Consider the following 19,082-nt stretch of genomic DNA (forward strand, 5'->3'; position numbering starts at 1 on the left):
GCTACTTGTTTGTGCCTTTATCTCAGTCAAAGATCGAAGATAAGCTAGGTCGACCGCAACATCCGCGAGACCATCAGTGTACAAAAAGCTACTCAGACTCTTTTTATGAGTCAAAGAGAGTTCAAAGAGAGTTCTAGTCTTGTCTTACTCTTTTTGTTTTCATTAAAAACAGATGATATGATTTCATTAAAAACAGATGATATGATATAAAGAGAGTAATTGTTACCAACTGAATCAGTATTGTATTATATTAGTTACTAAATCTTTAAAAGTGTTGCAGTTCAACAGAATTGACAACTTCAAATCTAAACAGAAAGAAAGAAAAAAAATCTCTACTAAGAACATTGGATCCTTACACCAAACAGCATAAAGCTTCCTTTGCTCTCCTCTGTTTTTGATTCTTCATCTTTTAACTTGGAGCTCACGAATTTTTCAGTTTTTTCCTCTGAACTATCATGAACCGTCATGTTTGCTTCCTCAGGGACCACGGAACCGTTGTCTGAAGAGTAATGAACACCAATCATAAAGAAGTTCTTGATTTGACCTTCTAATGTCTTAACATCGCAAGTGTAAAAGCTGATGACATCCTTCTCCTTGAGTTTCTTCTCCCTCACGAAACTCTTCCAACCGCTGGTGATGACAAAGCTCTGGCTACTTTTCCAGTAACAATACCTAAATTTCCATTGTCTCAATTCTCTGTCGTAAACCACAATCTCCACACCTTCCCCTATTTCAACCTCTTCTTTCTCCTTTGGTCTGCTTATGGAAGGCATATAGTTCACAGCGTGCCTCTTAGGTATCACAAGCCTATTAAGTTTCCCTACATCGCTCGGTGTCAACTCCTTCTGAAAAAGCTCCGTGCGAGAGAAACCCTTGTTCGATTCTTGATCTGCTTCTCCTCTGTTGATACCCGCCACAATCTTAGATCGGCTCCTGAGAAAATCACTGAATTTTTGTTGGTAAGATCCTTCTCTGATAATGTTCAACAAAGATTCTGTTGTGAAGCGATCTTGGAATTCCGGTTCGTGTTTCTTGACATCAGACCGAGGGAAGTTCCGGTACGAGTTGACATCGAAGCGTCCAAGTTTGATGGATGCGCTATCGTAAGCCATGGCCGCTTCAACAGCGGATTTGAAAGTTCCAAGCCAAATCCTTTTGTGGTCTGTGTAGATCTGAACCCCCCAATGACCGTTCTGCAGTTGAACCACTCCTTTGTACTTGACGTTGCCTCGAACGGCAACCTTCTTTGTAGCAGACGTAACCACTTGGGCTTTTTCTGGTTCGTAGTTAAGTCTCATGCGTTTCTTGGGTGGCAAGAAAGTTTCGGTCTCTGTCATTGCGTCGTACGTCGTTAATTGAAAATATTAGAGAGATATCAGAAGCGAAACAAAACGATCAAGAGAAACAAAACGATCAAGAGAAACAATTCCAAGATCGATTCTATTATGTTTAGGTTTCTTATTGTTGAGTATTTATAAAGTTAATATTTTCCATTTTTATTTTGTTGTTGTTTCTATTAATTAAGAAAATTATGAAAAAAATATGGAATTTCCATTTGTTAGTCGGTTTATTCACTTTTTTATATAATCTGGTTGTGCAAAACAAAAAGGAAATACATGAGATAAAAACGGCAGGAAAATCTCAAGTAAATTAGGGGTTTTTTTGATGTTTACCCCCAATTTAATCATTAACAAAACGTTTCTCATCTCATGCGGTTGTGTATTTTTTCTTTCTTATTCCCTTTATTATTTTTTTTTAATTGACTCGTCTCAATAGGTCAACTTAAAAAAAACAAAAGATAAATCAACAAAAAAAAATTTCTATGTAAAACCTAGAAATTTTAGCGTTGAGAAGGGAAAAGAAAGGAAAGACTCAACAAAACGTACTATCAGTTTCTCTAGACCGAAAAGAGAAACAGAATTGTAAAATATTTTCATTCAAGTGTTAATGAACTGTACATATGATATCTAATAAATTAATAATACTCTTGGACATGAATAACTCCACATGTGTAAGTCTTCCATAACTTCCTTAACGACAAAAGCGTTTATGTGAACTTGAGGGATATGTGACTGAGAACAAAATCAAATCTGGTGGTCTGGGTCTTGAGACGCTTCTTGTCCAATAAAGCAGCTACCATCACCAAGAGGCAACAAGGTTAAAAGGTCTCTCGAATAACAATTCCACAGTGATCACTATCGTCTCCCCCTATCTTGGAACACAGCTTGATTAACAGGAACACATTTTGAAGAACTGGATTAAAGAGAACTGGTTCCACTGAAATGAAGAGAAACCCATGGAGTCTCCATGTGCTAGTAACACTGAGGTCAGCTCCACTTTCTCAGTGGAAACAATTATCAACAACACCTCAACACCTCTTTTTTTCCAAACATTTCCCTTGTTCCAGATTCTTTTAAAGTATATAGACTACTAACCTAGGTGCAAATAAAGATTAAGTTTTTAATTAAGAAAGGCACTTTTGGGGACTTAACGACGTATCAAGCAGAACAAGACACTGTCACTATAAGAAATATGTGTATTCTTAGCACACTAAAAAACGCTATTATATCGTTTCGATAGCGATTTCGTAAATGGTGTCTTTGCTGCTATTAATTCCTTTATAACTTTGTTCAAAAAAAAAAAAAAATCTTTCTCTATAATAGCGGTATGTTATCACTATTTTAAGTTTATTAATAGCATTTTCTATTTGCCACATTATAATTAATATTAGCCAAATATTTGTATTATAATTTTGTCAACTGTAACTATATATTGTTGCTATAATATATTTTCACACCAGCTTGATTATGCTCATATCCATAATTTATACATATATTATATACAGCTTTTGCAAAAAACATAATATATAAATAAAACTTTATAGAAACTTCAAAATACAATACATATCATCTTGAACATTTCCAACTACAATACACTACATCTATATATACATTTTTGGAGACACTTATAAAATAAATATATATATATATATATATATATACATTTTTGGAGAAACTTATAATATAAATCCTGAAGTTCCAACTTATTTACAAAGAATGTCATTTGCTTTAATTATTAATTTAATAAAAATTTGTAAAACTTGGGTTTGTCTAAAGTACTCTAATAAAAATTTGTAAAACTTGGGTTTGCCCAAAGTACTCTCTCTTAGGAAGACCCAAATCCATTGTTCTCCTAAAATTTTGGATCCGATATTTTTAGGAGTTTTTGATCCAATATTTTAGCACTAAACATTAATCTATATATACATTTTTGAAGTACATTTTGGGTGCTACCCTTTTAGTTTTGCTTATTTAAAATTTTATTTACAAAATTGATCCCTACGTATTTGCAAAAAAATCCATAATCAATTTATGGGAAATCGTTTAAACAAAAAAATTTCTAAATTAAATCACCAAAATCGACACTATCAAAACACTTCCTAAAATATCTCTATCATCTTCCTTAAAAAAAACACAGTCAATATAGTTACTAAAAACCTTCTACCATCTATATACAAAATAAATGTCACTTCTAAAATCAACAAATTATATATATATATATATAGAAACAGAGTTTTAATTAAAACCATTTCCATAAAAAAATCAAACAATTGTATGTAATCATTAAGATTCCTAAAATCTCTCTCACAACTCTCAACCAAATTAAAACAATACGATACTATTTTTGAGTCTTTCGCGTCAAGAATGCAAGTAATATTCTCAAAATATTGTATCATAATTTTGGAAATACATTAAATTATGGATCTCTTCTTTGGTAAGATAATATTATAAAATAACGAAGCTAAAAAATCTAAACGAATATTATATGGATTGTAATTTTTTTGCTCATCATGTTGGCTCATATATAAATAGTCCTTACACCCGGGAATACGCAAACCAAAACACAGAAACCACATACCTACAAAGCAATTGATAGACATGGCTGCTTCATTTGCATTTTTGAGAGATATATGTATTCGTCCTTACAAGACTTTATGGAGAGTTGATCTTGGCCGATGAAACTTTAAGAATCTTGGTAAACTAATCATAATTTTCGTTACTCTCAAAATATATTGACTTAACTCGCCATTTACAGGTACATGCTTTATGTCAAAGTGATGGACAATACTGGTGAAACAAAGTTTCTTTTGTTTGATAGCATTGCTTTAGAAATCATTGGAGAGTTTGGAACTTCTATGCTTGGGGGATCATTTGATGTGGTAATCTGATAATCTCTCTATTATTTAAGTATTTCACTATATCATCCAATTATTATAGGAAAAGAAATCATTATTGCAATATTATCCGCAAATTACAGAACCTGAAAAACTTGCCAGAACTTCTCAAAAAGTTGATTGAAAAGATTTGGGATGGAAAGGATTCCTATAGGGTGAGCAAATAACTCCCTAAGGATGAACTACTAGCAGAACAAATCATTCAAGAAAGAAATAATAACATTTTAATTTCATATGCAAATCATTCTTTATAAAAATTATATGATCGCGGGCATACAATTTCTATTATAATTTAATTATAATAGATTTTAACCCGCGGTACACCGCAGACATATAATTTCTATTTTATGTTGTATCTATTTGTTAAATATTGAATGTTTTGTAAATAGATGAATAACTAAATTTTCTAGTTGTTGTGCAGCTAAATATTTATATTATTTTTTAATCCGCAATACCCTTCATGACCATTTGTTTGTTATATTTTGTTTGTTTTGTTTAGTGTTTGAGATTCTATTTTGATTTTATTTATTATAACAAAAAATAAGGGATCTAAATACATAATCAGTAATTATACGCTGTGATTAAGTCACATTTTTCTTAATGATTTAATTATTTTATACAATCTTAGTTAACTCAACTTGATTTTATGTCAAATATTCTAATTTTAGTAGTGTTGATAAATAAATAAATGAGGATTTAACCCGTGTTAACACAAATTTAATAATATTTTATTAATTTCAACATGTTTTCTTTATAACTCATCTAATATATAAACACATTATATAGTATTTTAGAATTTTTTAATTTTACATATTCGTAATAATTAAAATTTTTATTAAGTTTATATATGTTAATTATAATATTTAAATAATTGTCAATCGAAGTTTTTCTTACGTTAAGAATCAAAGTTCACAAATTTTGGAAAACAAAATGGGAGTCAAATTATCTTCTTCTTTGTTTACAAAGGATTCAGATATAGAATATCTTCAAAACACAACATAATATATTGTAAAATATATGATAGTTTATGTTTCCATATTGATTACTGTTATTTTTTTAATTGAAATAAAATGTAAAATATTTAGGAAACAAAATCTGGAGTAATGTTAGTTTTAGAAATTTTTTAGGGGTTAATATTTTAAATAACTTTTTAAATAAACAAAACTAAAATGACATACACAAAATGTACTTCAAAAATGTTAAGAATGTTTTTTAAAATACGTATATTATAAACCATAAGTATTTATATAATATAGTCCCGTGATCGCGGGCATATAATTTCTATTATAAACCAAATTATTAGTTATGTAAATTGAACCGCAGTGTATATACAAATTTCTATTATAATAATAAATCATTCTTTATAAAATATAATAGAAATTATAAGTAGGCTTTTTAATTACGAATATATAAAATAAAAAAGTTTAAAATATTATATAATGTGGTTATATAGTAGATGAGTTATAAAGAAGACATGTTTGAATTAATAAAATATTATTAAATTTGTGTTAACACGAGTTAAATCCTCATTTAGTTATTTATCAACACTACTAATATTAGAATATTTGACATAAAATCAAGTTAATTGTAACTAAGATTGTGTAAAATAATTAAATCATTAGGAAAATGTGACTTAATCACAGCATATAAATGACTTATTATGTATTTAGATCTCATATTTTTTGTTATAATAACTAAAAATCAAAATAGAATCACAAACACTAAACAAAACAAACTAAATATAACAAACAAATGGTTATGAAGTGTATTGCGGGTTAAAAAGTATTATAAATATTTATCCGCACAACAACCAGAAAATTTAGTTATTTCTCTATTTACAAAATATAAAATATTTAACAAATAGATACAATATAAATATAAATTATAATAAAAATTATATGCCCTACCAGCAGAACAAATCATTCTCATTTTGTATCACAAATCTAAATCGGAACGAGACATGTCCGAATCAGTAGATACTTTAGGCATTTCAGAAAGAAATGACAAAGACAAAACAACCAAATTTTCTATTTTTTTAATCCTTTTCCTATTTTGTTAAATGTTTGATAGTCATTTCTTAAATCATACTAATAGGCCTCAAAATAAGTACCCTGGTGTATATTTTTTTGTTTAAAAGTCCTTAAACATTTTTCCAAACAAAAAAATCAAACTTATGTTTTTGTTTCTGTTGTTGTAAGCTTGAAGTAGCTTGGAGACCAGACAGAATATATTTAGGAGGATCTAAATATATATATATTAAATTATTAGTTTTACTTTCTTTAGGAGATATCTAGAGTTAGTTTTCCAAAAATATTTGGAAATAAAGTCTATATATAAGAGGTGCTAATATGTAGCACAACTTATGAGATTAGAGAGATTAAGGTGTTTTAGTTTTGAGAAGTTTCTAAAGCAATAAACAAGAGTTATTTGTTTAAACTTTGTGTTTGATTCAATATTTGGTATCAGAGCTTTATTGAATCTTTGAAAAAAAAACACAATTTGTTTGTCTTTGAACTAAGGCATCTTTGATCAAGAGAGATGGGAGATATCATTGCTGTGACATCCGCACCTAAGGAGACCAGCACGTCAACCCTTCAATGTCCGATGCTTACCACCACTAATTATACGGTGTGGACGATGAAGATGACCGTGATGTTAAGGGTGAACAAAGTATGGGAAATGGTTGAAACATAGGAAGCTGATGCAGACAAGGTGGATCTATCTAAGGCTCTTTTGTTCCAGTCTATTCCGGAGACACTAACCCTACAAGTCGGTACTCTAGCTACACCTAAAGAAGTCTGGGACGCAATCAAATCGCATTACGTTGGAGCTGAGAGGGTGAAAGAGGCGAGACTACAAACTCTGATGTCGGAGTTTGAGAGGATGAGGATGAAAACTACTGATACAATCGACGATTTTGTGGGAAAATTGTCTGAACTTGCGTCAAAGTCAGGAGCCTTAGGCGTAAGTATAGAAGAACCTAAGTTGGTTAAAAAGTTTCTGAATAGCCTGCCAAGGAAGAAGTATATCCACATCATTGCAGCTTTGGAACAGGTCCTTGACCTTAACAAGACAAGCTTTGTGGATATAGTTGGTCGGCTTAAGACTTATGAAGAAAGAATTCGAGATGAGGAAGATCAAGAGGATGATTAAACCAAGCTTATGTATGCGAGTACTTACCAGGAGGGTTATGATCAAGGACGAAGGAGAGGTGCAAGAGGAGGACGTTTTACAGGTCGAAGTAGAGGACGAGGTCGTGGCAACTATCAGAAAAGAGACAAGTCCTTGATTGTCTGTTATCGATGCGACAAACATGGTCATTATGCCTCTAACTGCCCAGATAGTTTGCTTAAGCTTCAGGAGATTCAAGACACAACTGATTTAGAAAACCAAGACACTGAGGATTTGCTGATGCATGAGGTGGTTTTCCTCAATGAAAAGAAGGTTCATCCAAAGAAGTTTGAAACAAAAGTCCCTGGAGATGATGTGTGGTACCTCCACAACGGAGCCAGTAACCATATGACTGGGAACCGGATCTACTTTACCAAACTCGATGAGACTGTTACAGGTAAGGTCAGGTTTGGTGATGATTCGCGAGTCGACATTAAAGGGAGAGGATCAATTCTCTTTGTCACCAAGTCGGGTGACCGGAAGATTTTGGCTCAAGTTTATTGGATACCAGACCTCAAGAGAAATATTCTCAGTCTTGGACAAGCAACAGAAACGGGGTGTGAAGTTAGAATGAAGGAAAATTATTTGACGCTACATGATCGTGATGGAAAACTTCTGGTAAAATCAATTAGATCGCAAAACAGGTTGTACAAGGTTCGTATGGAAGCTGAGAGCAACTTACTGCAAGTTAGTGAAGAGGATCCTCCCACAAGGTGGCACGAGAGACTTGGTCATATCAATGTTAAGACAATGGAATCAATGGTTAGAAAGGAGCTCATCATCGGAATTCCAGATATGAATTTTGCTAAGAAGACTTGCTCATCATGCTTGCTTGGGAAGCAGACTAGGAAGACGTTTCCACAGGCAACACGGTTCCAAGCTGAACGACCACTTGACCTGATCCATGGAGATCTATGTGGTCCTATCTCGCCTGCAACAACAGCACAAAATAAGTATATTTTTGTGCTCATTGATGATCACTCTGGTTATATGTGGTCTCTGCTTTTAAAGAACAAGAGTGACGCCTTTGATGCTTTCAAAAGGTTCAAAGCTCTCGCTGAGCAAGAAAGTGGAACAACGATCAAAGTGTTCAGGACTGATAGGGGAGATGAATTTGTGTCTTTCGAATTTATGAACTATTGTGCAGAACATGGAATTCAACGACATTTGACTGCTCCTTGTTCACCACAACAGAATGGGGTGGTGGAAAGAAGAAATAGAACCCTACTCGAGATGACAAGAAGCATTCTAAAACACATGGAGGTTCCAAATTACTTGTGGGGAGAGGCAGTGAGGCATTCTACCTATCTAATTAACAGAGTAGCTACGAGATCCTTGTATGACAAAACACCGTACGAGATGTTTAAGGGAAGAAAGCCAAACCTAGAACACTTGCGTGTGTTCGGATGTATTGGCTATGCACGAGTGCAGTCACAACATCTAAGGAAGTTAGATGATAGATCACGTGCATTGGTGCACCTTGGAACTGAATCAGGAAGCAAAGCGTATCGTTTGTTCAACCCTTCAACGCGTAAGATTGCAGTAAGTCGAGATGTAACCTTTGATGAAGCTAAGAAGTGGAACTGGAGTGATACACATGATACAATAGAAGTAACCAGGTCCTTCACTGTAACGTTTGGAGATTTTGGTATCAATGGTTTAAGAGAAATTGAAGTAGATTGCGTACCAGCTAATAACTCTGAGGATAGAGTCGAAGTAACAATGGAGACTTCAGAACAAGAACCGGAAGCAGCTCCACTTGTCTTAAGAAGATCAACTCGACCTAGTGTAAGACCGAGCTATTTGAATGATTATGTACTGTTTGCAGAAGAAGAAGCAGTACGACTCTTGTTAACCTTAGATGATGAACCAAGAAGCTATGAAGAAGCAAAAGAGCTAGACGTATGGAGAGAGGCTTGCAATGAGGAGTTGAGTTCGATTGAGAAAAACTAAACTTGGATGAGAGAAACCTAGCAAGTCTCAGATATTTTTAGAGTTTTATAACTTTTTTATCAAATGATTCTTTTCATAACTTTGCAAATCTCCTCTGCCTCTTTATGCTTCAACGTCGTCAATGGTCAACAACACCAATGCACACCACGTCATTGGCTCCTTTTCCTTCAATCAGATTCTTCAAAACATCCAAGCGTCAGCCACATCCTAAGTATGTTCTTCTTCTCTCCAACTAACCCTTGTTTCCTGTATCAACCTAGGTGCTAAGAAATATTACTTTTTAAGAAAGATACTTTTGGGGACTTAACGACGTATCAAGCAGAACAAGGCACAATTTGTTGTAATTATCTCATGATCCCCGATTAAGTAATTGGTGGTCTGGTTAACCTGCATTGTGTAGGAGAAAACTAGAAGTCCCCTTGCTTCATTTGTTAATAACTATTAGTTTCAGTTGGTTCACAAGAAAACTGCTACTTGTTTGTGCTTTTATCTCAGTCAAAGATCGAAGATAACAAAAAAGCTACTGATCAGACTCTTTTTATGAGTCAAAGAGAGTTCAGTATTGTATTGTATTAGTTACTAAATCTTTAATAGTGTTGCAGTTCAACAGAACTGATTATATCATCTAAACAAAATGAAGAAAAAAATCTCTTAAAAGTCGCTAAGAACATTGGATCATTACACCAAACAGCATAAAGCTTCCTTTTTTCTCCTCTGTTTTGGTTTCTTCATCTTTTAACTTGGAGCTAACGAAGTTTTCTGTTTTCATGTTTACTTCTTTAGGGACCACGGAACCGTTTTCTGAATAGTAACGAACATCAATCATCCGGAAGTTCTTGTCTTGACTTTGACCTTCTAATGTCTTGACATTGTCGGAGACATCACATATGTAAAAGCTGATGACATCCTTCTCCTTGAGTTTCCTCTCCTTCACGAAACTATTCCAACCTTTGGTGAAGACAAAGCTCTGGCTACTTTTCCAGTAACAGTACTTAAACTTCCATTGTCTCATTGTTCTGTCGTAAAACACAAGCTCCACATCTTCCACAGCTCCTCCTATCTCGCCCTCTTCTAATTTCTCGTTGGGATCATCGTTTATGTAAGGCAGATACTTCACTGCGTGCTTCTTAGGTATCACAAGCCTATTCAGTTTCCCTACATCGCTCGGTGTCAACTCCTTCTGAAATTGCTGCTGCGTGCGATAGAAGCACTTGTCCGATTCTTGATCTGCTTCTCCTCTGACTTGTTTTGATCCACCGTCGTTGATACGCTCCACCATCTGAGATCGGAGTTTGAGAAAGTCTCTGAATTTGTTCTGGTAAGAACCGTCTTTGATCATGTTTAACACAGCTTCTAATTCGTAGGTATCTTGGAATTCCTGTTCGTAAGCAGTGACATCAGACCGAGGGAAGTTCCGGTGCGAGTTGGCATCGAATCTCCGGAGTTTGATGGATGCGCTATCGTAAGCGGTGGCCGCTTCAGCAGCGGATTTGAAAGTTCCAAGCCAAATCCTTTTGTGGTCTGCGTAGATCTGAGCCCCCCAGTTACCGTTCGGCTGCTGAACCACTCCTTTGTACTTGACGTTGCCTAGAACGGTAACCGTCTTTGTCGCAGACGCAACCACTAGGGGTTTTTCTGGTTCGTCACTCAGTCTCATGCGTTTCTTAGGAGGCAAGAAAGTCTCGGTCTCTGTCATTGCGTCGTCGTTAATTGAAAATATTAAGAGAGAAATCAGAAGCGAAACAAAACGATGAAGAGAAACAATGAGGAACAGAGAGAGAGTAAATATTAGGCGAAAGTTTCCATTTCTTGTCGGCTCATTAACTTTTTGATATATCTGATTGTGCACAAAAAAAGGAATTACGTGGGACTAAGAGCCGCAGGAAAATATCAAGTAAATCATCAATTAACAAAACGTTTCTCATCTCATGCTGTTGTGTATATTTTTTTTTTAATCATTCCCTTTATTTGTTTCTTGTTTTTTATTGACTCTTCCAATAAGTCAACTAAAAAAAGACAAACGGTAAATTAACAATATTTTTCAATGTAAAAGTAAAACATAGAAATTTTAGCGAGTTTTGTGAAAGGAAACAAAAGAATTGATTAACAAAACGTACGTTTTATTAACCTAAAACAATTAGGGTTTTGCAATCACCACAATCGGACCAATTAGGGTTATATGCATCTGCTTCCGTGATTGGCAAATAAGACATCTAAGGGGGGTGTATTCAAAACAGGATTTTGGAAGATTTATAAATTTTTGGATTTTAGGAGATTTTGAGTTAGATTTTAAGGTAGTTTGGTGGATTTGTTATTATTTTCCATTTTTGAAAAAAAAATTGTGATTTGATGGGATTTGGTGAGATTTTAAGTGGGTTTTAAGAAGATTGTCAAGTCCATAAACGAGAATTCATAACAAGAGGACTTTCCAAAAGTAAAGCTTTTACACTTGCCAAACGAATGACTACGATCGCATAACTCAAAAGATTTTTTGATATAACATAACAAATTGAAAGGTACAAAACAGAATTAAAGATAAATTAAAGCATTCTATTGTATCATGCCCCATATTCATAGCATCGGTCCACATATCTGCAGCTATTGTTGCTCTCCAGTTATTAGCATGAACTCTTTGTTGTTCTTGAGTACCATGAATCTCTTCATCTCCATTATTTTCACCATCATCTCTTTTGTCAACACCACTTTCTTCAACATCGTTTTCTTTGGGAAGAAACACATCCGAGCGACATTCTTTACGAAGATAGTTATGTAAAACAACACACGCAAGAACTAACTCCGCTTGTGCTTTATACGGAAAGGGTGGTGCATGTTTGAAGATAAGAAATCTTGATTTGAAGATGCCGAAAATCCTCTCTGCTACATTTCGCAAACTCGAATGACGATGGTTGAACAACTCATTTTGATTTACGGGATCTTTTCCTTGCCCTCTAAAGTCTTGGAGCTGATACCGAGTACTTCGAAACAGAGCTAAAAAATTACGACGATTAGCGAATCCACAATCAACTAAATAAAACTTTCCTGAAATTTTATAAAGCACACAAATATAAGTGAGATAAATATCAAATAAATAACAAAGTCTTGATTTTAAAATCATAATGTAAATAACATACCTTCAGGAACTTTTAACTTGTTAGTGCTTCTTGTTAAAGCATCATGTAAAACTTTTGAGTCATGAGCTAAACCTTCCCATCCGCTAAGAACATATATGAATTCTAAATCAAAATTACATGCAGCTAAAACATTTTGCGATAATTGTCCTTTTCGGTTACGATAAGGAGCTGTTTCTTTTCCAGCTATCATTGCAGGGATATGTGTTCCATCAATAGCTCCCACACAATCCTTAAATAAATGAAAACAAAATATTAAAATTTTGAGAGTTATTAAAAAAAAAAAAGGAGAACAAGAAATTGCATACCTTAAAATAAGGATAAAATCGTTTGCTGTCTTTTATTTTTGTGGGTACTGCAAGCCCGGGTTTTGCCATGTAGCTTTGAGCAAGTGCGTTTAACATCTTCATAATTGTGTTAAAACTCTTGCTTATTGAGAATCTTGACCTTTCGAATATAGCTTCAGCATTGATATACCTCGCATTTTGACCAACAATAATCAAAAATGTTGCAAGCATTTCTTCAACTGAAACATTTCTTGTGTCTCTTAAACCCATCTTCACTCTAAATATGTTGCATAGTTTTAGGAATGGCTCCGGATACATACAATATAGCCGTCGGAATTGGTCACGATCTTTAACTAGCGCATATCGTATGTATTCATGACCAAGTTTTGTTGTTGGTTTTCTGATTTGGCGTTGAATCTGTGGATAAAAATATCGGATCTTTGCAATGATGGACAAAAGCAATAACATTATGTCAACATCCGATTCGAAATTCCTCATTCTTTTTCTTTTTCTTCTTGCTTGTATCTCTTCACTTTCTTGAACAATATGACCCATTATTAAAAGTCTACACAGTAATACAATCAAAACAAAAAACATTGGATGAAAACCCAGAAAAAGTCACGACTTAAAACTCTGATTTCTATTATGAGTACTACATACAAATCATACAGGGAGGCTAAAAGGCACATGATCATTAAAAGATATTAAGAACTACGTATTTGATATTATAAAAAAATGGAGTACCTCACAGTAAGCTAGCGGCGGTGATGATGTAACTCTCGAGAAGAATAAGAAATGAGGGATTATACAATATCATTTACACATATATAAGAGATATATAGCCTCCAGATTTTTACCCTCCAAAATTTGCCTCCAACCTTTTTTTACCCGCCAAAAAAATATAGGGGAGTACCATTGTTTATTTATTAATTTGATGAGGGATTATACTCTTTTCAAACGAGTCAACACAACTCAGTGACTCTTCTCTTTTGTAATCTAACATAATATATTTCAAGTGATCATGGAATGAGTTGATTATACGTAGAAGAGAAGAACAATTGACTCTCAAACTGAAAATATCATTAAAATAAATCTCATAAAATATTTTAAAGTATTATTTAAATGTTACCTAAAACCATAATATATTTTTAAATTAATGCAAAAAACCAAAAAGAAAGAAAAAAAACTCAAACTTAAATAAAAAAAACCATCCTCACTCCGTATTGATGCATAAAACTTCATTGGCTTGGTTTATGAAAGTTACGTATAATCCATCCTTTACGCTCTTCTATGGACATATGCACGAATCCATATTTCATACCTAAGCTGTGAACCAATGTCATGGCCTCATACCTCATATCATCGGTCAAATCAGGAATTTCTTTGATAGCATCCCACACATTATTAGCTTTGTCATCAGCTTCTTTTTCTTCTGTTTCTTTTTCCCATCTTTTCCGTATCATACCAAAAATTTGATGACCAAATTCTGCCACCGTATTCACTTCATCGAAAGCCTTGTTTGAACTACTTGCATCAGTTCTAGCTTTCTTACGTGAAGGAAGCTTTCCTAACTTGCTTTCATCTAAAGCAGAAAAAACGTCATGCACAGATCTTTCTTCATATGGTATATCGTCTACATCATCCATTATTTGGACATGACTTAAATCATGTATCCCATCACTCTCTCTAACTTGATAAGAACCTGTATCAACAACATCGCCTAAACCCACAGCATTGTGTCCAGTTGCAGTTCACTGCAAATATAGTTCTTAAGTCTCCAAAATCTTCAAATGGTTCATCACGCAAAGCTGTTTTAAGTGGATGAGCCTACATATATTAAAAAAGATGGTGTAAATGTTAGTTTTATACTTAAGCGTCCCTGCTATACTCGAGTTTAAGTTTAAATTTTTTACCTTCAAAAATATATCTCATACTTTATCTGTCGCAGTAAATTGAACCTCGGTGAACAAAGCAAAGAGATTTCGTCGCCTATATGATTGCCACAGGGGAGAGGTATTATGATTTAGTTTGACTATTTTAGATCTTCCGAATCTGGATTTGTTAATTTTAATCTATGTTTATGTTTTTTTTAAAAGGGTTACGATTTTGACTTCACCAAAGTAACAAGAAATGTTAATATAATATGAGAAAGGTTTTTTTCAAACTTTTGCTAAAAAGATGACATTTGGTTTGCTATTTTTCTGACACATGTATTTTCTTTTGTTTGGATCTAATTAACTATAGTTAATTAGACCCAATTAACTAGAAGTCCATCAAACCAAAAAAAAAATATCAACATTTTCTTCTTCCCTTTTTTAATCAAAAACATATGCAGCCCTCAAGAATCTAGAGTCCTCTTTTATCACTAGCAATTTGCGAGAAACAATTTCACTCGCAACTCTGAAGCAATTTGCGAGAAACATATTGACTCGCAACTCTGAAGCAATTTGCGAGAAACTGAATTCATCGCAAATTGAATTGAAATTTAATTTTAGTTGAAATTGAATTCAATTGAAATTGATAATAGAGTTGAATTTAAATTAAATTAAATTTGAATTGGGAATAGAATTGAGATTAAATTGAAATTAAATAAAATTTTAAATTCAATTCACAACTGTGAATACAATAAAATGTCTTAATAAAATCCCAAAAAATAAATTCCAATTGAAATTGAACTTAAATTGTCTTAAAAAAAAATTACATTACAAGGAAGAGTTTAAAAAGTTTCAGAGAGAGAGGTGATGTTTCTGGTTCCGGTTCCACTACCGGCGTTAACTGTATCATCGGTGTTGCGCCCTTCTCCGGCGTCTGGGTTGGTTGTTGTCGGGTTTCGAAACCTAGCAGCAAATTCCGGATCCTTTTCAGCGAGATACTCGAAGTATATATCAAAGCTTTGCATCCTCTCTGCACTTTGTTTGTTTTGAGTCGCCTGAGTTTGAATGCATTCTTCAGCTGCAGCTAGCTTCTAAGCTAAAAGAACCGGATCATTAGCCGGAGAAGACGACGGTGGTGGACCACTACTGCTAGAGGATGCTTCAAATTGCAAAGAACCAAACCCATAGATCCTGTTTTTCTTCTTGGGAGCAACCTACCAACAAAACAATAAAACACAAATGAACTTCAAAGAAAGACAAACACAAAACTCAAACAAAAACAAAGACATTCAAAGTATATAAAACAGACAACTTACCGATGTGTAAATTTTGTTTTTGATATGAATTGGCACCCCACCAGAAGCAGTGCTCTCTCCATTCTCCCCCGTGCAAAGATCAGATTCCAACTCTTAGATCTTCGACGATACCTCATTGAACAGAGACTCCGACTTTCCATCCGTAAAAGACCCATCAAGATTTCGATGAGTCTCTTCTAGGATGCATACAAAATCAGGAGTTAACTCACCAATTAGCTCAGACTGAAAAAGAGAAACAGAGAGACGATTAGTTAATATGAAAAAGAGAGATGAAAATGAGAAAAAGAGAGATGATTAAACACTTACATGTTTTCGAGCACTGGCTTTAAAAGAGGTTTGGCCTGATCGGTGCTTATATATGTCGGTGCCATCAGGATCATGATATCGAGCATTCCGGCTGTTGGTACTCTTGACTTCTGATTTGGGATCAAGCCAATATTTAACAAGACCACTCCATACCTGAGGATCAATCCACTGTGGCTTTGCCTCATCACCTTTGAGTTTCCACTTTAACTTCCACCTAGACACTTGATCACACATCCTATCCTTAAGCTTGTCTTCAAACTCCTTCCTAACTCTATCATTGATGGACCGGTCCCAATTGTATAGTTGCTTCCAAAAAAAAAGAAAATTAGTATATGTTTAAAAATAACAAACAAAACATATTGTGTGATTGCAGACAAATTAGACTTACCGCAAAAGATTCATACCAACGGTCTACCACTTTAGTCGGCGTATGTGTCCAATTGGCATGAGGCTCTTTGAAATCTCTTTCAAAGATGCTTTGTACAGTAGAAGCAACAGAGGGATCTTGGTCAAACCTTCAAACAAATTACAACATGAAAGGAGTGAATGATTCAGATTCAAGATGCAACTATGATTCCTATTCAATGGTTACACAAGGTTCATGAAACTTTCTTACCAGAAAGTTCCTGGAGGTCGACGCAGGTCTAGCTTCGGTAAACCTCCACGCCCAGGACTATCGAGTAATTCTTCGAGGGTAAGATTGTTGAGACGTGTAGAAGCTCCTGTAGAAGATGAACGAGCGGGTGGAGACTCCTCTTGATTCCCATTAGAGGGTGAAGACTAAAATATTTACTTTCTATTCCATCCTCGATTCAATCTCCAATAAACAACAAAACACCGGTAACAATAGTATCATTGTTCGGATCATCCGTTTTTGGAAAGTTCCTAACTTTATATTATCTTACCAAGTCTTAAATATTTTTTTCACAAATGTAAATTATTTTTACATTGTTCATCTTTTGATGATTTATGCAATCATTTAAAAATACTTATAAAAGAAAATAAATAATTTCATGTGTATTTGATTTTTAAATAATTTTAATATATAATTATGTTGGATGTCAAATTCTTAGAGTAAGAGTTGAAATTAAAGAAACCTTACTATATTATATCATCTAATAATAAAGTAATGTTTTCTTTTGGAAAGTTACAAAAGATTGTCATTTGATGCTCTCTTCTTTCACAAGTGTCATTTTGTTACTTTAAATTTATAGTATAACAAATTTATTCCATTAACAAATAATTTGATTATTAAATAGTTTAAGGATATATGATTATTATATTTGGGTTGTATAGGATAATGTCAAGTAATAATTGGCTGTTTAATTTCCACACTTTAATATAAATAATTCAAATGACCTTGATATTACATTATTTTATTTCATTTTCAATCCATTTAAAATCAACTAAAGTACATTTTAATATATAATTTCTAAATAACTAAATTAAAATTGAATATTTTTTTTTTGATAAAGAGTTAACTGAATATATTTCTGTTTAAAGAGAGAAACGAATATATATTTAAATTCATGATTTGATTAGCTATGATGTCCGTTCATAGATTTATATTTATAATATATTTAAAATAATAGACAATTTAGTTATTAATTCACAATAATGTATTTTTATAAACCTGACACGTTTTTATTAACTTTTCTATCCATCTCATCAATCCCATACAAGTTTGTACTAACTCTCATATTTGTAACTTTCATAATATTTATAGCAATGCAATGAATGATTAATAATAGTATTTTAAAAATATTATATATATAACAAAAAGTTTAATATGTAATGATTGCATATATATAACTTTCACATAGTTTATGTGACTCCTATAACAATAAAATACTCTCTTTGTTTTGATTTAGTTGTTGTTTTAGGTTTTCAATGAAAATGTTTGGTGAATGTTCCAGTTTTATCCCTGCTGTTTTAAAGTTTTGACCAATGAAATTTTTATAAAATATAATAATAAAAGGTAAAACAGACAATTTAATTGTTTTTTTTTGTTTGTGTGAAAAAACCTTAAACGACAAGTAAAAAACCAGAAAAAAGTATAAATTATATTTACCTAATTGATATAAAGATTAGTGTATTTATTATCCAATTAAATAATAATTTTTCATATGTTCTTAACTACAATTTCTCTTATAAATAGAAAGATACACATATTATTTTTATTTTAAATCTTACATATTATTATTATTTTTATGTAATTAATATTTATTCAACTAACAATCTTCAAAATTACAAAAAATATCTAAAAACTATGTAAACTAAATCTGTGCGTAGCACGGAGTGACTCCTAGTAACAAATATAATGATGATAAGGTTAATATGTTAATATATAAATGATCATCAACTAGGTTTGCTATGTCTTACCATGAATCCTCTCATCTTAAGTCTTATGAACAAAAATCTTTAGTTTTTGAGAACTAGTTGGAATTGCTGCTAATTAAGTACGCTTTCTGATATATATATTGATCAGCCTAGACCTTTTCAAGCTCAGACTCTCTACTTGTTAAAAGAAATCATCATATGTGAAGCACCCGAAACTATGAACATAAAGAAAATAAAAGTTTGAATATTTGTGGTAATTCTAAAGTAGTAGCCATTGTAGAGGAATTGAAAGAAGGGAAAAATCACTTATCAAGTATCTTTCATATCATGTAATGGCATGTGTTTAGGGATATAACTGTTTATACTTTCACGCAAAGTTGTTAATTTTGGTTTAGAGTTGACCCTCGTAGGCTTCCAAATAAAAAAGTGACCATTCTCATAATTAGGGTTTGGAGTGTCTCTCTGCCTTGGTT

At 33.1% G+C, this 19,082-nt stretch overlaps 3 protein-coding genes across 3 annotated transcripts; all 3 read right to left on the minus strand.

Annotated features, from left to right (window-relative positions):
* Positions 336-1,298, minus strand: LOC104779278 (AP2/ERF and B3 domain-containing transcription factor At1g50680-like). The gene has a single exon (XM_010503638.1). It carries the CDS (start codon positions 1,296-1,298, stop codon positions 336-338), a length of 963 nt encoding a protein of 320 aa, XP_010501940.1.
* Positions 10,020-11,015, minus strand: LOC104779279 (AP2/ERF and B3 domain-containing transcription factor At1g50680-like). Its single transcript, XM_010503639.1, has one exon. The coding sequence runs from the start codon at positions 11,013-11,015 to the stop codon at positions 10,020-10,022; it is 996 nt and encodes a 331-aa protein (XP_010501941.1).
* LOC104779280 lies at positions 11,726-12,863 on the minus strand. The gene is made up of 4 exons (XM_019240877.1): positions 12,795-12,863; positions 12,490-12,718; positions 11,923-12,079; positions 11,726-11,822 (listed from the first exon to the last, which is right to left on the minus strand). The coding sequence occupies exons 1-4, from the start codon at positions 12,861-12,863 to the stop codon at positions 11,726-11,728; spliced, it is 552 nt and encodes a 183-aa protein (XP_019096422.1).

The sequence above is a fragment of the Camelina sativa genome, chromosome 3 (genome assembly GCF_000633955.1).
Source record: "Camelina sativa cultivar DH55 chromosome 3, Cs, whole genome shotgun sequence".
NCBI lineage: Eukaryota > Viridiplantae > Streptophyta > Magnoliopsida > Brassicales > Brassicaceae > Camelina > Camelina sativa.